At 37.0% G+C, this 23796-nt stretch overlaps 2 protein-coding genes across 3 annotated transcripts; one reads left to right on the forward strand and one right to left on the reverse strand.

The window, feature by feature from the left end:
- Nucleotides 1-686: 686 nt before the first annotated feature.
- On the reverse strand, nt 687-13601 carry LOC127176936 (myosin-7-like). The gene is made up of 39 exons (XM_051128788.1): nt 13547-13601; nt 13392-13451; nt 13084-13291; nt 11789-11932; nt 11547-11703; nt 11423-11450; nt 11117-11222; nt 10932-11024; nt 10779-10842; nt 10574-10672; nt 10372-10475; nt 10149-10287; nt 9949-10067; nt 9721-9870; nt 8605-8775; nt 8212-8521; nt 7964-8043; nt 7671-7876; nt 7467-7590; nt 7246-7382; nt 6889-7144; nt 6558-6800; nt 6299-6475; nt 6066-6211; nt 5888-5978; nt 5406-5795; nt 4355-4481; nt 4154-4272; nt 3853-4049; nt 3447-3630; nt 3038-3203; nt 2843-2967; nt 2459-2767; nt 2142-2345; nt 1763-2059; nt 1563-1667; nt 1374-1469; nt 1137-1271; nt 687-806 (listed from the first exon to the last, which is right to left on the reverse strand). The coding sequence occupies exons 3-39, from the start codon at nt 13282-13284 to the stop codon at nt 786-788; spliced, it is 5820 nt and encodes a 1939-aa protein (XP_050984745.1). The 5' UTR covers nt 13285-13291; nt 13392-13451; nt 13547-13601; the 3' UTR covers nt 687-785.
- Nucleotides 13602-15334: 1733 nt separating this feature from the next.
- Nucleotides 15335-23491, forward strand: fitm1l (fat storage inducing transmembrane protein 1, like). 2 transcript variants are annotated; one of them, XM_051126106.1, is made up of 4 exons: nt 15335-15448; nt 15695-15784; nt 19372-19555; nt 22683-23491. In XM_051126106.1, exons 3-4 carry the CDS (start codon nt 19515-19517, stop codon nt 23377-23379), a joined length of 738 nt encoding a protein of 245 aa, XP_050982063.1. In that variant the 5' UTR covers nt 15335-15448; nt 15695-15784; nt 19372-19514; the 3' UTR covers nt 23380-23491. The 2 variants fall into 2 exon arrangements, with proteins under 2 accessions (XP_050982063.1, XP_050982055.1); XM_051126098.1 differs by lacking the exons at nt 15335-15448; nt 15695-15784; nt 19372-19555 and adding an exon at nt 19652-20702.
- The last annotated feature ends 305 nt before the right edge of the window (nt 23492-23796 follow it).

The following is a 23796-nucleotide window of genomic DNA, read 5'->3' on the forward strand; positions in this document are numbered from 1 at the left end:
ATGGTGTGGCACATTGTAGTATAAGTGCAGCTGTCTGTGGTTACATGCATAAGTGCTTCAGAGTTGTTCATCGCTTTCCCCTTTCTGTCCAATCTATTTTGAGAACCAAAGGCTTTGTTATATCTCTTTCCATTTTATACATATAGCTCGTCTCTGTTTGACATTTAAAACCCCCAATCCCTACTGTAATAAAGCATGTGCAGTACAGTTCAACTCAGTACGTTGAGTTCATGATGCTCAATGTTTACCTTAAAAATTACAACCTACGAAAAAAGTTGCTTCTTGATATAGAATTCTATAAATTCATATCACTCACATTCAGAAACATATAGAAAACCAGGGATTGTAATTTATTATTTACACTTTCCACAGGGGATGTTCAGTATTAGTGCCCAGAGTTATTTATGTTTGAGAGACCGCTACAAAAGAACCTAAGAAATAGGTTCTCGTATACACTGTGGGATCACTGTGTACCTTTTGATAAATCTCAGGGGAAACAAATGTTTATTTGCTTTTTTTTTTATAGATTTTTTGTATTTGCTTTTTTTTTTGTAGATGTTACTTAATTTAAATGAAATTAGATTCTCACAAGAGCAGTTAGTTTAGATTCTACTATTATATGATATGGTAACTTGGATCAAATAAAAGCAGCACAGTAATCTCCATATACACACAAGACAACAGACTAGATGCAGAGTGACTTTATTTCATGAAAGTGAGGGGCACAATAGTGTGCAGAGAGAAAGCCAAACAAGAAAAGGTGATTTCAGAAGATTTCCAGGACTTCATTCTTCATCAAACCCTTTCTGTGAGAGAAAATGTTGACAAGGGAAAAGGTAGCCTTCATTAGTTACTAAGGAAAGGTATTTTAAAATGTGAACAGAATCTCTTTTAATAAACCAAATACATTAATGACTTAACTTGCACTAAAAAAAAACTGTGCCCATACACTCATACACTCTCTAGAATGAGATTGTCCCTTCCTGTAATAAATACTTACCACTGACTAGCAAGTAGCAAATCATGGTGGCTGTCAGACAGATTGGCTATTAAACTAAGGGGCTATGTCCCATTAAAACTGAAATCAAGCAACTTTATGAGCTTTTTGAAATTTAAATTAATTGTGTCCACTGTACCTTTGGCCCCACATCACGACTTTTGGCACGTAGTTTGTTCACTTGAGATTCAGCGATATCAGCCCTTTCCTCTGCTTCATCTAATTCATGCTGCAGCTTACGGAATTTGCCAAGGTGAATGTTTGCCTGTTCTTCCTATTACAGGAGGCAAATATGACATGTAAGAGATCAATATACTTCAGACAACACCATCAACACTGACTCTCTAGTGTATTTCTGAATTTCAAGAGCACTTACAGCTTCCTCTGCAGCTCTCTTGTAAGCTTTGACTTTCAGTTGCAGCTTGTCAACCAGATCTTGAAGACGGGCTACGTTTTTACGGTCCTCTTCAGTCTATGTTTGTACAACAAAACATTAATTCAGTATACAATATTTATTCTGATCTTTATTAGACTTGCTCATGAAGTGTAAATCATCTAATCCCACCTGATAGGTAAGTTCCTTGATGCGGCGTTCATATTTACGGATTCCCTTAATCGATTCACTGCTTTTCTTCTGTTCAGCTTCAACTTCACATTCCAACTCTCTTACCTAGGAGTGATACAGTAGAAATGCATTAGTCATTGCTTTGTTTGTTTTGTCTTAACTGAGCAAGAATTGGATTTTATATTTGTCTGTCAACTCACCCTAGTCTCCAGTTTCTGGACTTGTTTCTTGCCTCCCTTCATGGCAATTTGTTCTGCTTCATCCAAGCGGTGCTGTAGGTCCTTAATGGTCTGCTCCATGTTCTTCTTCATTCGCTCCAGGTGAGCACTTGTGTCCTGCTCCTTCTTCAACTCCTCAGCCATCATGGCAGCATCAGTGATGGCCTTTTTAGCCTTTTCCTCAGCATTTCTGCATTCTTGCACTGCCTCTTCCACCTCACTCTGAAGCTGGGATATGTCAGCCTCCAGCTTCTTCTTCTGGTTTATGAGACTGGTGTTCTGTATATGAAATTTTGTCAGTTTTTGTTACAGTGGCCGTTTATAATGTAACCTTACAACAAAAGTTCATAAAGACTCTTACCTGAGAATGCAGAAGCTGTACTCTCTCAGTGACATCCAGCAACTCTTGCTCAGAAAGTTTACGTCCTCGCTCTGTTTGTTCTAGAACAGCCCTGAGCTCCTCTAGTTCAGCTTGAAGCAAGGTATTACGTCTCTCTACAATGGCAATGTTCTCCTTCAGATCATCATTGGCTCGAAGAGAGTCATCCAGCTGAAGCTGGGAATCCTACAACATTTTTCATTAAGGGATGTCAGGGTTTTTGTAATATGCACAAATACACAAATACACAAAACATAATACACAAAGTGAATTATGAAAGAGTAACACATTTGTTTTACCTTTAGATGGGCCTGAACAGACTTGAGTTGTTTTTGAGCCTCGGCTGCCTGTCTGTTAGCCTGGCTCAGTTGGATCTCCATTTCATTGAGATCTCCTTCCATCTTCTTCTTTATCCTGAGAGCTTCATTCCTGCTACGAGTTTCAGACTCCAAAGCACTTTGCAAGGTGTCTATGGTCCTTTGTAGGTTCCTCTTAGATTGCTCCATTTCCTCATCTTTCTCGGTCAGCTTGCGCTCAATGTCAGCCTTTATTTGGTTAAATTCTAGCTGAGTCCTTAGGATTTTACCTTCTTCGTGCTCTAGAGAGCCCTGTAATAAACAGAATGAGCTTACTCATGTCATCATTGTACTTTTTGCACAATTTTTTTGTGGTTACCCTCCTACCTCAGCCTCTTCCAGAGCAGCTTGTATCTCAGCCTTTTCTTGTTCCAGCTGCTTACGAACCTTCTCCAACTCATGGATTGTCTTTCCACTCTCACCAAGCTGTTCAGTCAGGTCAGAGATCTCCTCTATAGGAAAAATAACATTAGAAATTGGACATTACCATACATAGTATGTACAAAATAGCAATGAAGAAACCTTGGAGAATCTTGTTCTCTCTCTTCATGGTCTCCAGGTGATCCAAAGTTTCCTCATAGGAGTTCTTCAGCTTGAAGAGTTCTGTGCTCAAAGATCTGGCTTCCTTCTGAGAGCTCTCCAGTTCACATTGAGACTCCTCATACTTCTGCTTCCATTCAGATAAGACCTAAAAAAAACATTTTGTTAAATTATTTAATTAATTAAATGTTTAATAGTCCAATTATATTTATTTATTATATTTATTTTTTTAAATGCATGAAGTGGAATGGTGAGGGTGATAAAAGGCATGCGTAAGTTCCATGCATCCATTTGTTTTATTTCATAATTCTGGTGACTTTTAATCTAATAAGTGGAAAAGAGTACATCAATTTTGTCTAAATGTTGCCTTAGTTTCTTGTTTAAATATTACCTTGTCAAAGTTTCTTTGTTTCTTGTCTAAAGATGCAGCAGCAGTATTGGCTCTCTCTACATCCACCATCAAATCTTCAATTTCATTCTGAAGTCTGTGTTTAGTCTTTTCAAGGGAAGAGCATTTAGCATTTACTGCCTCTACAGCCTCCTCAGCCTCCTGCAACCGCTGAGCCAGTTTCTTCCTGCATGGAAGTAATTAAAAGAACAGACATTTGAAAAGTAGAAAAAAGAAAAAGTTCACAAAACCTGGCAGAACAGATAAAATTAGCTGAGCCTTCACTTCTTTGTATAGATCGACACAGGAAACAGAAGAATGATGGAACAGTCAATGCTGGGGCTGTTTGAGTGGGTCCCAATATCTAGTATATTAATGTCCTTAGAGATACAATGGTTTCATATCTTACTTGGTTTCCTCAAGCTCCTCTGTCCTCTGTATGGCATCAGTTTCATACTTGGTTCTCCACTGAGCCACCTCAGTATTAGCTTTAGACATGCTTCTCTGTAGCTCTGCTTTGGCCTCCTGCTCCTCCTCATACTGCTCTCTAAGCAGATCTGTATCATGCCGAGCTGACTGCAGTGCATGGGCGAGAGCATTCTTCGCCTGGAAAAAATTTGTTTGATTACTTTGTTTACTTTGTTACTTTGATTACAAATGACAAGTACAAGCAGTAGTAGAAATATAGAAGAAGTGGGCAAGTATGTTACCTTAATTTCCTCATCTAACTGCCTTTTCAGGTCCTCCAGTTGTTGACTAAAGGAGTTCTTACCCCTTGTCAGCTGAGAGATTAATGATTCCTTTTCTTCTAACTGTCTTGCATGTTCATCTAATGTATTGAAAGAAACAGGCAAAAAATGTTATTATACAAATGTCACCCTTCTGTAGTTTAAACAAAATTGTTAATTTACCATTTTCTGCTTGAAGTTTTGCCTTCTGGGTTGTAGTGTCACTGAGGGCCCTTTGGTTTTCCTCACACTTGTTTCGGAATTCATTCAGTTGATCTTCCAGAGTTCTGTTAACTTTCTCCATGTTGGTCTATTTAAATAAATTGCATTAGAATAGACAGAGGTTTTAAAAACAACAACAACAGATAAATAAAAACTCTTATGCTAATGCCACGTTTAAAGGATTAGTTCACTCCTGATTTAAAAAAACATTTTTCTCCACCAATTTAACGGGGATTAGCTGATTAAAGGTCCAAACTGCAGATTCGTAGCAGCTTTAAAATGCTCTACATGATGTTAGCCAAAGAGTAAGAGTCTTATCCAGCAAAACGATTGGTCATTTTCTAAAAAAATAAGATTTATGTGTTTTCCTAAACACAAATTATTGTTTTGCACTAGCTCTGCGATGCGCATCTATGACAAGCATTACATAATCACACTGGAAAGGTCACGTGTGGTTGGTTCTTTATCTGTGTTCTTCGGTTCAAAAAGGTAGGATAGGGCGGAAAACTGATTTTCTGATCTCATTTTCTCCTTCAACTTCAAAAACGTCCAACATTTTTTTTTTTTTTTTTTTTTTTTTTGTAAAGGGCATTTAACTTTCTTTACATGTTCGCTTTGTAAACACTGGGTCTGTACATCCACCTACGTCATGGTGACCTTTCCAACATGATTACATAATAGATGCAGAGCTAGTGCAAGCCCAACATTTGTGGTTAAAAAATATATATTTTTTATTTATTTATTTATTTATATATTGTGTAGAGCCCTTTAAAGCTGCACTGAAACTGCAATTTGGACCTTCAACCCACTGATCCCCACTAAAGTCCACTATATGGAGAAAAATCCTGCAATGTTTTCCTCAAAAACCTTAATTTCTTTTCGACTAGAGAAAGAAAGACATAAACATCTTGGATGACATAGGGGTGAGTAAATAATCAGGAAATTTTAATTCTGGAGTGAGTTAAAGTTTAAATGGAACCTTGTTATCTTTTCAAAGAGTTTGTTTTTTCACCTTGGACTTGACAATCTGCTCCATGCTGGAGATCACATCATCCAGCTCCAGCCTGAGTTCACTTTTTTCCTTTTCCAGTTTTTGCTTGACTCTCTGCAGATTGTCTATCTGCTCTCCAAGTTCAGCCACACTGTCAGCTTGTTTCTTCCTCAATGTGGCGGCAGTGGCCTCATGCTGCAGAGTGGCCTCTTCAAGGTCTCTGCGAAGTTTCTGAAACTCTGCCTCTCGTTTCTTATTCATTTCAATCTGAGCAGCTGTAGCTCCTCCCGCCTCCTCCAGTCTCTCACTGATCTCCTCCAGCTCTCTGGCTAAATCTGCTCTCTGTTTCTCCACCTTGGCCCTGGCAGCTCTTTCTGCCTCAAGCTCTTCTTCCAGCTCCTCAACTCGAGCCTAGCATAAAACAGAAGTTGAGTTTTTTCCCTCCAAAATGCACAATGCATTGATCAACAGAACAAATCATATGCTATGGTTATATAAAGTACCTGCAGCTCCTTGAGCTTCTTTTGTAGTTGGATAATTATGTTTTGCTCGTCGTCAATTTTACTGTTGAGCTGACTGATTTCAAAGTCTTTTCTGAAAATAAAATGATGGCCTTTATATCATTATGATACTCAAATGTTTAAAACAACAATAATAAACTAATAAAATAGCTGGTCTTACTTCTTCAGTCGTTCTTCCAGTTGCTGTTTGTCATTCTCCAGGTCCATTATGCTCTCCTGGGTTAACTTTAAATCTCCTTCAAGTTTCCTCTTGGCTCTTTCTAAATCCATTCGGATCTTCTTTTCTTGCTCTAGAGATCCTTCAAGCTAAGAGATTTAAATCTTTATGTAACAATAACAACAACAACAACAAAATAATCTACACATCACATCTAAAGAGCTTAGCTTACTTACATCATCCACCTGCTGCTCTAGCTTTACTTTGGCTTTGGTGAGTGTGTTGACTTTGTCCTCCTCACTCTGCAGGTCATCCAGTGTCTGCTGATGAGCTTCCTGCAAGGCTTTTTTCTCTTTTGTTAGCTTGGCAATGATATCATCTAAAGCAGCCATTTCCTCTGTCAGGTTCTTCACCTGTGTATATAAAGCTTATATTAGTTATGAGAGGACATATTAGGACTTTCTTTTTCACAGTTAGTTACAGTTTGTATTTAACCTTGTTCTCAGTAGCATGCTTCTCTTTCTCCACTTTAGCCAGAGTCAGCTCCAGATCATCAATATCTTTCTTCAGCTCAGAGCATTCGTCCTCCAGCTTCCTCTTCTTAGCTGTCAACTCTGCATTCAGCTCCTCCTCGTCCTCAAGTCGCTCTGTGAGCTCTTTGTTTTTAGCCTCCATCTGAATCTTGTTCTTGATCAGACCTTCACACCTTTCTTCAGCATCACAAAGATTATCTTGTTCCTGTTTGCATTGAAAACATTTATAAGATTAATGTATAAAAGATTACAATTTATTCCAGACTTTTATTTGTGAAGTTTTACAAACATACCGCCTGAACTTGAAGTTGGAGGTCATTCTTTTCCTGAAGAAGAGTGACCATTTTTTCCTCAAGTTCTTTTCTACGAGCCTCAGACTTTGCATAGGCTTCCTTGAGCTTCAAGAACTCCTCTTTCATATTGGCCATTTCCTTTTCTGCTTCAGCAGATCTCAGTAATGGTTTAATTTTAAAGAAGAGTTTCATCCAGGGCCAATTCTTGACACTCATGAATGCACGTACATTCCACTGAATCACAAGCAAGGCATCCCTTTTTTATTTGTGGAGAATGCATAAACACAATCAAACACCATTTAAAATTCATCAGCACATGTAAACACAGTATGAAGTAATGTATGAGATAATGGTTACCTGCGTTCTACCATCTTTTGGTATTCAGCCCTTGAAAGAAGACCTCGAGACCTAGCTTGAATTCCAGTGATTATTTTTGACAGACGCTCATCTCTCATCTCCTCCAGCTGGCCTAGAAGACCAGCCTTAAAAAATACCTGAAATAATAACACACATTATAAGTAAGTTCACAACCTTTTTTTCTACAGCATTTTGCATACTCCCAGAGCTACAAGACTTACCTTAGTGTGTCCAAACCTGTACTGCTGGTGGTCTATGTCAAGCGAACTCAGCAGTTTCTCTGCTCCTTTCTTGCTGTCTATGAACTGTCCCTCAGGGATAGCTGCCGGGTTTAAGATCCGATATCTGCAGAATCACAGAAATTTAAAAATTAAACAGGAAAGTTTTGCAGAACTTCTAGTCATTTTTTCTTTTTTTCTTGGTACCTCTGTTTGAAGTCTCCATACAAGATTCTGTTTGGGAATCCTTTTCTGCAAATCCTGATGCCCTCTAGTACACCGTTACAGCGCAGTTGGTGCATGACCAAAGGGTTCTCCATCGCACCAGGAGTCTTTGTCTCATTGGGGATGATGCACCGTACAAAGTGAGGATGAGTTGATCTCAGATTTGTCATTAGCTTATTGAGATTCTCCTGTAAGGAAACTCTTGTTAGCACATTTGACAAGGATAGAACATATAGTTTTTAAAGTTTTTTAGGTACTGGCAGGGTTTGACATACCCTGTGAAGTGCAGACACTGTCTGGAATGATGACCCTTTCTTCTTCTTTTCTTTTTTCCCACTTGTACCATCAGCCATGGCTAGAAAAAAATATATAAATCAAAGTTTAATAACAGAGCTGGACACTATTCCTTTGTAGCTTGATTTTGACTTGTCACATGACCTCGCATTATTTCAAATTACATGGTAGTTTAAATTAATAGTGTGTTTTTTTTTTTTTTTTTTTTGTAAAGACATTACAAGCACACCTGATTCTGCACTTGCATAGTTGGCAAATAGATAAGCCAACAATTTCAGTGAAGATTTCTGGTACAATCCAACCACGGTTTCATTGAGGGGGTCTTTATTCTTCACTAGCCAGTTGTTGATATTGTAGTCCACTGTACCAGCGTAGTGAACCAGGGCGAAGTGAGACTCTGGCTTCCCTTTTACAATCCTGGGTTTCTGGAAGTTGCTTGATTTCCCAAGGTGATTGTCATAAAGCTTTGCTTTAAATGTTGCATCACTGGCTTTGGGAAACATGCACTCCTCTTCAAGGATGGACATGATACCCATAGGCTGAAGGAATCAGGAATATGGTGAAATGGTGAAGTCAACGAAACGCATGTATGATTTAATTGTAGTAATTTTTGCTGACTCACCTTCTCAATGAGATCGATGCAGGCCTGCAAATCCATACCGAAGTCAATGAACACCCATTCAATCCCTTCTTTCTTGTACTCCTCTTGTTCCAGCACAAACATGTGGTGGTTGAAAAACTGTTGCAGTTTCTCATTGGTAAAGTTAATGCAGAGTTGCTCAAATGTATTGAACTGTAAATTAATTTGTAACAGCATCAGTTTTATGTATGAAAAACATAAATAATTGAAATGCTAAGGTGTAATTTATTGTGTTAAAGATTAGTTCACTTCCAGAACAAAAATTTCCTGATAAACAACTCCATGTTATTCAAAATATTTATGTCTTTCTTACCTCAGTCGACAAGAAATTAAGGTTTTTGAGGAAAACATTCCAGGATTTTTCTCCATATAGTGGACTTCAGTGGTGGCCAAGAGGTTGAAGGTCAAAATTGCAGTTTCAGTGTAGCTTCAAAGGGCTCTACATGATCCAAGCCAAGGAATAAGGGTCTTATCTAGTGAAATGATCAGTCATTTTCTAAAAATAAATAAAATTGATATACTTTTTAACCACAAATGCTCGTCTTGCACTAGCTTGACCTCACGCATTACGTAGCCACGTTGGAAAGGTCACGCGTGACGTAGGCAGAAGTACCTGACCCAGTGTTCCACGATTTTGATGTTGGAGAAGAAAATAAGATGGAGTACACAGATAAAGAACTAACCACGAGTGACTTTAACAACGTGATTGCATAATGTGTGAAGTCATAGACACACATCACAGAGCTAGTGAAAGACAAGCATTTATTGTTTAAATGTGTATACATTTTTATTTTTTATTTTATTTTTTTTTTTTTAGAAAATGACTGATCGTTTCTCTAGATAAGACGCTTATTCCTTTGCTGGGATCATGTAGAGACCTTTAAAGCTACACTGAAACAACAATTTGGACCTTCAACCCGTTGGCCACCATTGAAGTCTTCTATATGGAGAAAAATCCTAGAATGTTTAGAAACCTTAGTTTCTTTTTGACTGAAGAAAGACATGAACATCTTGGATGACATGGGATGAGTAAATTATCAGGAAGTTTTTATTCTGAAAGTGAACAATTTTATTTTAAGCTAAGTATTCAGTTCTCACTTCAAAGATCTCAAATCCAGCAATGTCCAGCACTCCAATGAAGTATTGACGAGGCTGCCTTGTCTCCAGAGACTGATTGATTCTCACAACCATCCAGAGGAACATTCTCTCATACACAGCTTTTGATAAGGCACCAACAGCGTAGTTTACCTGAAATAATCAGTGTATAAAAGTTTGTTTGATTGCTTTTTCTTTCTCTCGATGTCAGCCTGAATCATGACTACTTACTTGCTGGACATTTTGTCCCTTGGTGACCCACTCATTTCCAACTTTGACCCTGGGATGACATAGACCCTTGATGAGGTCAGCAGAATTCAGACCCATTAGATATGCTGCTTTGTCAGCATCTGTAAATCAAGATTACTCACATAAAGCATGACTGAAAAACAACTATTCATGACATTTGAATGTACTTCATTGTGCTGTACCTTCAGTCCCATCAGCTTCTGCTTGTTCCTCTCGCTGCTTCTGCTTGAACTTCATGTTGCCGTAGTGCATAATGGCTCCAGTCAGCTTGTACACAGAGTTCTTTTCATCTTGTGTGAAGCCCAATATATCAAAGGCACTCTGCAAAAGTAGAAAGCTTAGGTATTAGGCCTAATTGACTAATATGTGGCCAAAGATCATCATTATTTTTAACCAGCTACTCACATCAGTTGCCATTAACTCCTCAGCATCATCAATGGAAGCAACTGTGGTTTCTCCCTGAGATATGAATGAGTAGTCATAGGGGTTTGCCGTCACTAGTAACATCTCTGTTTATACAGTTTTAGTAGAAGAGAAAGAGTAAAAGATTACGAATTTATCTATGTTTTGTATTTATTGAGTATCTGAGGTTGCTTAATTTGCTCACCAAGGATCTCTGGTTTTTTGTTGGATAAGATTTGATAAAAGATGTGATAGTCTCTCTCAGCCTTTAACTGAAAGATCACACGGGACTTCTCCAGGAGATCTATACAGATAGAATGTAGTTCTATAATGTACAAGTAATACATTTTACATTTTCACTTATTAAATAATCATTAAGAAGAGGGGTAAATAAGAGGGTAAAGACGTACATGTTTCAATGTCAGCAGATGCCAGTTTCCCCCTTGTATCAAAGTGAATTCGAATAAATTTTCCCTAAGAAGATATATAGAAGAGCCATCTTACACCATGTTGCATAAAATTGGCAGTCCTCTGCCATTTTGATTTAGTACACATTCACTTACAAATCTTGAGGAGTTGTCATTTCTGATGGTCTTAGCATTACCAAAGGCCTCCAAGGCAGGGTTAGCCTGGATGATTTGATCCTCCAGGGTTCCCTAAATGAGAAGAAAACCACAAAAGAAGGTGAAACTGTTTCCATCAAAATCTTAGTCAACAGATCTATATTGTCCCTTCATTAATGTGGAACCTTGTTCTGAGCAGATGCATCCTTCTTTCCCCCACTTGCTGCAATGCTGGCAAAGTACTGAATGACTCTTTTAGTGTTCACAGTCTTCCCAGCACCAGATTCTCCACTAAAGACATAAAAACAGTATTATCATGAGAAATGAATGACCTGAAAAATGAATTTTTATTGTGGGGTAAACATCCCTTTAATACATTGCCAAAAGACTACTGTTTCTATGCGAAGTAACTCAGAAATACAGAAGAATTCTTTGTACTCTAACAAAAGTAGTAATATAGTGTTTTGCATGCAGTGTGTTTTGTCACTTACGTGATAAGAATAGACTGGTTTTCTCTGTCTGTATAGAATAACAGAAATATAGATTTTGGTGCTTGTTTCATTATATGTGTATTTTATCATTTTTGTGTGGTTTGGTTATTTTTGTGAGAATCACCTGCCAACATGTACTGGTAGGCGTTATCAGAGATGGAATAGATGTGCGGAGGAGCTTCACTCCTCTTCTTCCCTCTATAGGCTATAACCACCTCCTGATTGTACACCGGCAGCCACTTGTAAGGGTTGACAGTGACACAGAACAGCCCGGAGTAGGTCTGCAGAACAGAAATGTTAGTAGAGTTTTCAACTAAAGGTAAAAGTTTGGTTTCAAAAAAGCAGCTTAGACTCCTTTATACTCACGTAGATCATCCATGCTGCATAGCGCTCTTTGAGGTTATACAGCACAGCTGGCTCATGGAGAAAGGTCAGCATTGCCATGTCTTCAATTTTATCAAATTTGGGGGGATTCTGCTGCAGAATTTCACTGTCTTTGACAGTGATAGTCTGTACAAATAAAGGAAAAAGTTTAAAGCAGGCTTTCCAACTGAAAACCTCAAGAGAACTGCAAGAGGATGGTGAAATTGTGGTGAAAACATAAATGTTTAAATTAAATTAAAATGTATTTTTTAAAACATAAATGTATAAAATTAAAACATTAAGGTGCAATTAAAACATTTGATATTATAAAAATAATATATATATATATATATATATATGTTTTTTTGTGTGTTCAATGCTATTTTGAGAATTTTAGTATTTAGGACTCCTTAAAAATGCAACCATATACAGTTTAAGTCAAAAGTTTACATACACCTTGCAGAATCTGCAAATGTCAATTATTTTACCAAAATAAGAGGGATCATACAAAATGCTTATTATTTTTTATTTAGTACTGACCTGAATAAGATATTTAACATAAAAGACATTTACATATAATCCACAAGAGAAAATATAAATGAATTTATAAAAATAGCCCCGTTCAAAAGTTTACATAGATTTGATTTTTAATACTGTGTTGTTACCTGAATGATCCACAGCTGTTTTGTTGTTGTTGTTGTTTAGTGATAGTTGTGTTCGTGTTGTTTTTCCTGAACAGTTAAACTGCCACCTGTTCTTCAGAAAAATCCTTTTTTTAACCCTTTTGTGCATTTGAGATAGAGATATTTTTGAGATCAATTTTTCAGACACAGTCGTTGGAAAGGGTTCAAATACACAAAAATGCTAAAAAAAAAAATAATATGTGGAACCGGAAGGATTATTCTGAAGAACAGCTGGCAGTTTAACTGTTCAGGACAAACAAGGGAGTCATGAACAACTATTACTAAACAAAAAAACACAGCTGTGGATCATTCAGGTAACAACAGTGTTAAGAATCAAGTATATGTAAACTTTTGAACGGGGTAATTATTATAAATTCAACTATTATTTTCTCTTGTGGACTGTATGTAAATGTCTTTTATGTGAAATATCTTATTCAGGTCAGTACTAAATAAAAAATAACCCGCATTTTGTATTATCCCTCTTATTTTGGTTTAAACTAACATTTAACATTTTGCAGATTCTGCTAGGTGTATGTAAACTTTTGATTTCAACTGTATGTAAAAGGAGTTCATATGTTCATAACAGATGTAAAATTGTGTTCTTTTTGCACTGACCTTCCCTGCTTGTGTCTCCACAGTGACTTTATCACCTTCTCGACTTGTGATGGTGGCTTTAGTAAACTCCTCCACTGGATCTGGCACAAAGCATTCCTTCTTTAAGTCAAAGGGTTTCGTTTGTGCCTCAAGACGCTCCCTGTCAGACTTGCGTAGGTAAGGGGCTGCGGCCCCAAAAACTGCCATTTCAGCATCACCCATTGTTAACCTTCAGTTGTAAAAAACAAAATCTTGTTAGAATGCAGTTTAATCTTTTTCCGTCTTACCCAGTGCTTGCATCACTAGAATTACCTATAATCATAAATTACCTATTAGGTTATTTACAGACAGCAAATGCTAATGGAGGCTCCAGGTGTTTGTGATTCCACCTAAAATATAGAGAAAATATCCCCGTAAACTAAATATAGCTTAAAACATTACAGCGACAGCACAATACACATAGTTCTAGAAAAAACATACGCACAAAAAAACCCACTGGGACCACCAGACAGGATGCAGAGATTCAGCACAACAGCAGAGATGGGATTTATAACCTCGATTGCTGTTACCCTATAAGGCCAAGGACAGCTGACCTATGAGCCGCCCTCCCAGTGTAAGCACATCAAACACACGAAAACAAGCCAATCTTTAGGTGCCCTGGCACTTAGAGGTGCACCATTGTGAGAGTTCGGGCTGATGGCCAGGAATGCTGAATATCTTTCATGTGAGTCACAGGAATACATATTCTCCATCTCTGATTGTTTGGCCTTTCACCTATCACTCACTCATTTATTTATCTAGGCCCCTCTCTTATCTGTAGTTCTGCAGTGGTCCAGACCAGAACACTGTGTTTTAGAGGTGTGGGGGTCTGGCCTTTCCTCAGGGCAGCGTCCACTATGCTGATACTGCGTTTAAATCAAGCCAAGTTCTTTAGTCCTTTAGTTTCCATCCCTCCACTCTTGTGCCCCACCCTATCTGTTAAAAAGGGCCCAGCATCAGCTTTAGACTGCTGTACTCTAGAGAACACAAGCTCACATGGACACATCCGAGCACGTGGCAAAATATCCAAGGTCACATTTACTGCTCTATTTACAGTGCAATGCAGCTAAAGCCATAATATGCCAATTTACTTAAAGTGATAGTTTACCTAAAAATAAAAATGCTGTCATTAATCACTCAACCTTATGTTGTTCCAAACCTGTAAGTCCTTCATTCATCTTAGAAACACAAATTAAGATATTTTATTTTGGATAGAAAAAAGGCCATGTCAAAGGCTGACATGGAAGAGAAGAAACTGTTATTTTTGTTTTCTTTGCACACAAAGCTATTGTCGTAGCTTCATAACATTACGGTTGAACCACTAATGTCACATGGACTATTTTATCAATGTCCTTACTGGGTCATTCCACAAAATTCCTGTGCCTTTTTCACTTGGAAAAAGTTTAATCAGTATTTCTTAAATATTCATAAAATGAAAACACCTTAAAATGACAAGAAATTGTATTAAGTCATCTCAGGCTATGTAATTGATTATTTTATGACTATTTTTCTTCCTCGTGTTTTGGTATTTTTGTCAACCCTGTTACCAACACAAGCGTTACTAGATACTATAGATTAATTAAAACTTATATGCCACTGAAAGATATAGGCATTAGCTCAATAATTTATTTTACACAGACAATCTTTAAAAACAGGGTCAAACCTAATCAATGTCATCCCTGTTACCCACGTCAAAAAGTGTTACTCTAAAAAGTAACAGGTATCAAACTAATTTGCTAATTGCTAGCTAATAGTCAAGTTCACAAAAGCACATATTGTACAGTTTGAAATGATTTTACTTGTAGGTATTGATTATATTAAATGTAAGAAATAAGTTTAAATTTACATTTTAAAAATGGTAACAGGATTGACACTGCATGATGTCCCCCCTTGGTCAAGCCTCATAAATCATCAAAAATAAAACATTACAGAGGCGTAAAAGAAACATGTTTTAAATGTTGGAATCATGGTTGAGAGATGATGTAACCTCCTAGAAAATGATGTCACTTGAATGTACATTATTTTACAAGGGTTTTTTGATGAGGGTAACAGGGCTGACATGAAATTAGGGGACAGCAATAAAATTATTTATATTTTATAGAACAAATAAACACTCATGCTATATATATATATATATATATATATATAGTTTTGTTTTTAAATTGCATATTTATTTGTTGTTATATTAAATGTATGTTTGATTTCATGGAATGACCATACTAACTTTCTATGTTTCAGTTGCATTGCTGTCTATGCAGGGTCAGAAAGCTTTTGGATTTCATCAAAAGTATCTTAATTTGTGTTCTGAAGATGAACGAAGCTCTGTTGGGTTTGGAACGATATGAGGGTGAGTAATTAATGACAGAATTGTCATTTTTGGGTGAACTACACCAAACTTTTTTGAATGGTAGTGCAAGCACCCAATTTCTTTAAGATGGTCTAAAAACATGACTAAGATTCTGTTTTGACAGGACAAAATCAAGCATCCTAAATAGCAATAACATTGTCTATGCATTGTTTTGTACTGATACTGGAATATATGTGAATTTTGAAATAGATAGGCTTCATCAGAAGCTATGGTTTATGTGTCCAGGAATATGGCGGCAGACAGAGGTGCTGATGGTTCTTGTTAGCAAAGATTATCAGGAGACGTCACTAATGCAGCAGATTCCCAGCCAATTTGGTATGTTCACCACAGAGACTTTTCAACACCTTGTCATGTTCCTGTCACTGCATGTTCCTGACATTTATTATGGCTAAACTGATATCAGCAAACTGTGGGTTGGATCTGTTGACTGTATTTATGTTATATTTTGGTATACAGTTATTTAACCAATACTTGACATCCATCCGAATTGACCCTTTAGCAAGTAATGTGTTAATATTCATATTTAAACATATATATAAATATATATATATTGTTACATAAACACTATAAATATAGTATAAGTAGAAATGAACAATAACCAAGACATTAACCAAGAAATACAATAAATTTAATATCTTATAATTAATAAATAATTATACAATTTTAAAATGCTAAAAAGAATTGTTCATTATTAGTTACATTAGTACATTAACTATTTTATCAACTAATGTTAATCTACACAACCTTACATTTTACTAAACCGAAATAGAAAAACGAGGCCTACCTATGTTTTCTTAAAAGGAGTCACAATATAAGCATATCCATTATTCTGGCTTCAACGAGAAACAGCTGTGATAAAAGTAGTTATTGAAAGGTTTCTGTCAGCATTAAGCAGGGGATAACAAGGTGCTACATGTAACATACATTTGGTGGCTATTAGCCATAGGAGTATTGTGCATTCCTCATTCCTGAGAGGTCTCACAGTCACACCATTTCTTGAACAGCACACAGACACAATAGACAACTAATATATGCTGTCGAACAGTCGTAATGTTTATTTCCAAACAAAAAGTAACAGGATAACAGGTTGTCATAACAATGTCGACCCCCCATTTAATAAACAGGATGTCTGAGAGCACAAAGAGCAGCGCTCGAATAGTGCGAATGTCTCATATTAGCACGTTGCCTGAACTCTTAATAAAGCTCTACATCAAGTTATGTGAATGAAGTAGAAGAACTTTTAACACTGAGGTATATATATACTACATTTTTACTCTTTTAAATATACACTAATATGTTACATTTAGATATAATAGAAGTGACCTTTTAGTGTTCATTCAGGATCGTCAACACTACTTTTAATGAACCAAATTGAACCAATCTCTTTGATTTTGGATCCTTTTATCTCAAAATGTTAGTATTCGAGTATGCTTTTAAGTTCCTCGTGACTGATTGTATGATGCTGGGCATGACGTATAGATTTAGCAGTTGTTTCAGCCCAGTGACGGGACAAAGCACACCCAGTCGTGCAGCTGCCCTGGATGTCAGTCAAAGCTTTAGCAGAGGATTAATGATAAGTGCCAGGGATGACTAGGCTCTTCGGTCAAGAGAACAGAAAGCATATTTTATCTGGGTATCAGAAGAACCTATTAAAAGGTTAGATGTAGTTATGAAGGAAAATGGCCTCCAATCATCCTGTTAATGATTTGAGCCTCGGGATTTGCAACATAAGTAGTGATCAACAGTGGAGTGTTTACAGTGAAAACAGGCCAGTTATAATAGAACAATTATTGTAATGATGCAAATGTTGCCTGTATTGATTCTAAAAAGTTCACAGGCTAAGAATAAGGAACAAAGACAATAAAGGTACATTTTTTAAAGTGTATTTAACTGGTAATTGATGAACATGTGATGGGTTGTATTATATTGTAGAACAAAAGGATGTTTTGAAGGTACAATTGTGTGGCTATTTAAAAATATAAAGACAGCTGATAAACAGCAGACATGCTGCTCATTCTATGAGAATGACACAGCGACTCCAGTCATTCCCAAGAGCCCATTTTAAGAGTCGGTGAACGCCTGGGACATATTCCTATCAGTATGATTACTTGTACAAAGCATTTCTAGTCTTAAAATATTCTGACACCTAAACACACAAAGAAACCAGAAAAGAAATAATGATTGTTGAAATTTATTGTTCTAGCTCATTATAACGTTTTGGTTTAATATTTTTGTGTAAGCTGAAAGAAATAAGGCATGCTGTTAAACGCTGAAAGTAATTTGATTAAATTGACTATTGATCCTGTTGTTCATCCTGTGCAAGCATGAAATCTCTGCTAAATGAACATGTTTACTGATCTAGTCGAGATCTTACAGATGAATAATTTGTTCAGACTTCAATTATGATTTATTTAAAAGAGAGAAAGAAAAAAAATCTTAACAGATATTGTGTCTTTATACAGTGCAACTTGAAATTTAACTTCATCCTCATGAATCCTCAACCGAAGAACCAGGGGGCGTCGTTGGATAAGATACCAAATGAGAAGCTCATGGTTGAAGAGAGCTATTTTTAAATCCCTTTAAAGCGCCCCCTGCTGGTGAACAGTCAAACACAATGAATGCAAGCTGACTCAGAGTGGATAAAAGAACTGGATAATTAAATAATGGCTGATGAAAATTCAGCTTTGTATAACAGGAATAAATCATATTTTAAAGTATATTAAAATAGGTACCATTATTTTATATTGTAATATTTTGCAATATTATTCTTTTTTTTTCTGTATTTTTGATCAAATAAATTTAGACTTAATGAGCATAAGAGACATTTTTAAAAAACATTACAAGTCTTACTGATCCCAAACTTTTGAATGGCAGTGTACAATTAAATTAAAAAGTGTGTGTGTGTGTGTGTGTGTGTGTGTGTGTACTTGTTTTTGCTACATTGTGGGGACCAAATGTCCCCACAAGGATAGTAAAACCTGAAACCTGGGCTGCAGTCCCCACAATGTTAAAAAATTATTAAAAATAGTAAACGATGTTTATCTGAAAGTGTAACGACGCAAACATGTTTACTGTAAGGGGTAGGTTTAGGGTTAGGGTTGGGTTAGGGGATAGACAATATCGTTTGGTCAGTATAAAATCTATAGAAGTCTGTGGAAAGTCCCCACAATTCACAAAAACAAAAGTGTGTGTGTGTGTGTGTACTTGTTTAACTATACTTGCTTATACTCTATATGACAACCCACTAGTAAGTACAGATTTATTTTGTCATACAGATATCAATTTTAAGATCAGGTTGAAGATTTCTAAAAAATTTTGTAGTCACTGCATTATTAAAGAGGTCAGATTTTTTCCTAAAGATGTTAATATTTGTATGGACATGGAGCTTACACCATAATAGTGTGAGCTTTGAATAACAGGAGCTATAGATTTAGTCAGGGCAGTGCCATTTTTCATTTGTACCAGGAATAAACACAAGGCTGTAAGAGAAGTACAGCTAATTAAATGGATTGTACTGTTAACAACATTGTTCAACTAATGAAACATCCTTAGAAGTCACTTACAGTAGACAGAAACTCAGTAAAACAGTAACTAAAAGTGGTGAATTGTTAAAATTACAAGTGATGTAGGATATACAGTATGGGTACACTACGGGTCTGACAAAGGTATAGGCCTGTAGGTTCCTTGTACATTTAATACAAGTTTCACAATTTAAACATGAACTAAAAATGCCATATGATTACATGAAACCTTTTAATTGAGGAATTGTAGATGTGCCTTAAATTTTAGGCCTATACCAAGAACAATAGGACAGGAATACATTTACAGAAATACATCACAGTGTATACACATTACATGTTCATATAACACGTACTAAAGACACTATATTTATCTCATTACAGAGCTAATTGAAGACAGCAGGGAGAGAGAGCAGACGGCTGTTTGTCAGAGCCAGAAAAGATAATGTAGTTGGTGCAGACAGTGGAGACCATAGAGGGACTTGGTGATTGACAGAGACAGGCAGCACCGACAGCTGAATCTAAGAATGGAGAAAGCAGCAGAGAGGAATGAAGATACAGTACAAAGGTTAGAGCTAAATACAGCTGAATTGAAAAGCAACCCAGTAACTGTACACAGCAGCATTTAGTGACATTTATACAGCAGTGAACCACTGACATTTTCAGAGTGCTACTTTCTGCTCATCCACTGAAAAGAGAACCAAAATGTGTCATTATCAAGAGATTTAGGAATTAATCAAATTCATACTAGCTGAAACGTTCATTCGCATTTGTCATTTCTGTCCAGTTTTGTAAACAACGTTCATGTGGTCCATCAACGACAATACAGTTACAAGGCGGTTTTGCACGCAACTGTCTAATTGCAACATGACACCCGCCAACACCAACTTACAGAAGGCGACAACATTTCTTTTTCTGTTCTGAGGGGGTGGGGAGCGAGTGGGTCGTGTGAAAGGTGCAAGAGACCCTCTGTTCGAGCATTTGTGCTGCTAGAGAAATGAGAGAGACCCACAGATACAGAGAACATGGAAATCAGGAATGAACAGGATTTTCTTACTCTTGGATGCAAGGAGTAAACGGAAGTTGTTGGCTGCGAGAACATAAAGGGGCAGTGCAGATCCCGGAAGGATACACATCAGAGGAAAGCTAGGCCGTGAAAATCTCTCGAAGGTTAAAGGACACAGAGTGTAAGAAGAGGAAACTACTAAAGTAGCACATGCCATTTTTATACCTGGATTAAATGCAACAATATATGTGACTGTAATTACAGAAGCATATCTACAACATACATTGCCAAAAAACTGATTCCGGACAAAGTGTTAAGTGAAAACAACATTTGCTTTGATCATTGCACAAACTTGCATAAATTGTGTATTTTTTAACATTTACATCAGGGGAATTTTACAAAAGCAACACATTTCAGCAGTCACTGAGGAAGTACTTGTTGGATTCTGAAAGAAAGTGGATTTTAACAACAACAACCTATCTATCCTATATAATCTGTAATTTGCTGGTATGGTTACGGAAACAATACAAATGTTTCTGAACTCTATCCTTGTGGTCATTACTGACCTGGCAGCTGGGCTTCTCGGCAACACATCATTTCGACGTCATTTTCATTTGTTGCTGTCAGCATTGCTTTTGTTTGGGCCCCTCCTGAGTTTTTGGGTTTCCCATTATAGTATCTTTGCAAAGAGGACTCACTTTCTCTACAGGTAAGACAGAACAAATCAAATCTGTGCAAATGAACATTCAATTAATACCACACAAGTGCTGTTGTTTTGGAGCCTTATGCTACAGCAGCAAGTGTGACAGTTGCTTTATACAACCAATAAGTTAATACTGAATAATTTCCAGTCCAATAAGTTAATACTGAATAATTTACATTTTGGACACAATACGAGCAGTACTGTTGTCTAATTTTGCTCCATCTACAAAAATATTTCCAAAGTCAAAGCAGAATCAACAACACAGTAATACACCTTAGTCGGGATAGCGTCATATTTAATTTTTGACAGAAATGAAAACAAGGCTGCGAGGGATAGATGTACAGTGCATTCAGTGGATTTTACTGTTGCTTAACAATATATGCATTGTTCAGCTGACAAAACATCTTTCTGGAATAAACTTTTCACAAAAACTCCATAAACCAGTTTTCGAAGATGTGAGTTGTGAAAACTACGTAATCTAGGGCCTTCATACAGTGTAAGCCATTGTAAACACTTTAAGTCTATCCCTCACAGTGTCCACATTAAAGAGAACGTTTACCCAAAATTGACAATTCTGTCATTAATTACTCACCCGCATGTCGTTCCAAACTCGTAAGACATTCGTTCATCTTCAGAACACAAAAAATGATTTTTTGATGAAATCTGAGAGCTTTCTGACCCTGCATTGACTGCAACACAACTACTACATTCAAGGCCCAGAAAGGTAGTAGGGATATCATTAAAATAGTATATGTGACATCAGTGGTTCAACCGTAATTTTATGAAGCTACGAGAATATTTTTAGTGTACAAAGAAAACAAAAATAACGTTTTTATTCAACAATTTCTTTGCTTCCATGTCAGTCTTTGACACATGTTCACGAGAGTACCACGACACATTGATGTTTATCGATGTCCTTACTACCTTTCTGGGCTTTGAATGTGGTAGTGGTAGACAGGATTTTAATTTTTGGGTGAACTCTCCCTTTAAATTCAAAATGGAGTCTAACTTGATTTAATTCTCTTGCGTTCTTGAAAAAATAAGTGTTTTTAAACTTATTAGTTGAGTGAATAATTCAATGACTTACTCATAAAGATTGTGGCTGCATCCAAATATGCATTCTTTCCAACTATATAGTAGGTGAAAAACAGTATGTGAAAACAGTATTATGTCTGAATGTAATTTTACTTAATTATTTCTTTACCAGTATCAGGAGCTTTATTCACAGATTAGATTAGTGCAGTGGTGAGGGGCATCCAGGACACATTTGACAACCCCTTAGATCAATAGTGAATTACACGGCTTGTGCCCTCATAAAAATGATTGTCATCAGTAGTATGAAAGTAATCTGGATGAACATTCTTCATGTTTTCATTGTTGTGATCTACAAATCATCTTCCTTGGCCTCATGGAATAGTAAAGTGTCCATTGGTTTTGTACTGCAGAATCTGGCCAGAAGCAGTAGGTCATCCAGATACTTTTCATCTGCTACTGTTAAATTGGACATACTACTTTTTTACATACTAGTTTTTGCTTCTGTATGTGACCCTGAACCACAAAACCAGTCATAAGTCACACGGGTATATTTGTAGCAATAGGCAAAAATACATTGTATAGATCAAAATTATAGATTTTTCTTTTATGTTAAAAATCAATAGGACATTAAGTAAAGATCATGTTGCATGAAGATATTTTGTAAATTTCCTACCGTTAATATATAAAATGTAATTTTTGATTAGTAATATGCATTTCTAAGAATTTAATTTGCACACCTTTTTTTTTTTTGCACCCTCAGATTCAGGATTTTCAAATAGTTGTATCTCGGCCAAATATTGTTTTGTGGTCCAGGGTCACATATAGTAAGGCATGTATGCATATTTGGATACCACCGCAGTATGCTTGCAATTGAGTGCAAAAAATATATAGGATACAAAACACTATGCTCAATATTAATGCAGCAATATTTCATTCACTATTCATTTTTAGGGTGTTCCTGCGCTCAGGTTGGGGCTGGACCTGCATCTTTGTTGGCTCTTTTGTCTTCCTCCTGTCTTTCTCAGTTCGTCGCTCACTCACGCTTTCCCTGCGACATCTTTCTCGGCTAGCTGTGGCAGGTGGACTGTGGCTGGGCTTCCGCAAACTGCTTTGTCTGTTGGAAAATGCCACCGGGAGCTGCTATGAGCCTCTCAGCTCCACTCTTGAGTTGGCTTCAGGGACCAATGGAGATCAGCCTTTACTGCTTTTACATGAAGGTGAAACAAAGGAGGCCTGTGTCCGCGCTGGCATGTTGTGGCGTGGCTATGAAGTATCTGAAGATGCCCTTCTGCTGTGTCTGTGCTGCCTGCTTCTAGCTGAGGAGACTGCAGTGTTCGGGCCCTACCTGAGCCTGGGTGGACCCTCTGGAGCCCCGCTGCGCATCCTCTTCCTGTTCTGCGTCCTGCTGTTGAGTCTCTGGGTGTTCCTGCTTCTCTGCCTGCTGGCTTACTTCCCACAGTTTCCTACTCAGCTTTTGGGAGGTGCCCTGGGTTGTTTGAGCTGGCGAGTGTTGTATCAGGGTTGGTACCGACTTGGACCTAGTTGGTACTGCCCTGGAAGGCCAGGGGTGGGACTTTTGTCTACACAGAGCAAACAGGATGAGACATATGAGACCCTGTGTGAAAGTAATGCTACAGAGATCAACTAGAGAAAGCTTAAACAATTAAAGCTTGAAACAATTTGTACTAATTATACATAGTGGTGCTGCAGTATACTGTTGAAACTCACAGAATGTCCAGGCAAATCTCTGTCAGTACAAGATGAATGTATATTTGATAAATGTCATATCAAAATTGCTGGTCTTTATGTATTTCATTTATGCATGTTTACTAAATTCTTACTGAAACCGGAAATTCAAAGTTGAATATGGTCGAGAATATGTTAAGAAATGTAAGTTCACTCAAAAATGAAAATGAGAAATCAAAATTTTAATGAAAAATTAATTACTTGCCCTCATGTCATTCCAAATCCGTAAAACCTTCATTCATCTTCAAAACACAAATTAAGATACTTTTGATCAAATTCGACAGCTTTCTGACCCTGGATAGACAGCAACGCAACTTAT

Source organism: Labeo rohita, chromosome 2 (assembly GCF_022985175.1).
Source record: "Labeo rohita strain BAU-BD-2019 chromosome 2, IGBB_LRoh.1.0, whole genome shotgun sequence".
NCBI classification, from domain to species: domain Eukaryota; kingdom Metazoa; phylum Chordata; class Actinopteri; order Cypriniformes; family Cyprinidae; genus Labeo; species Labeo rohita.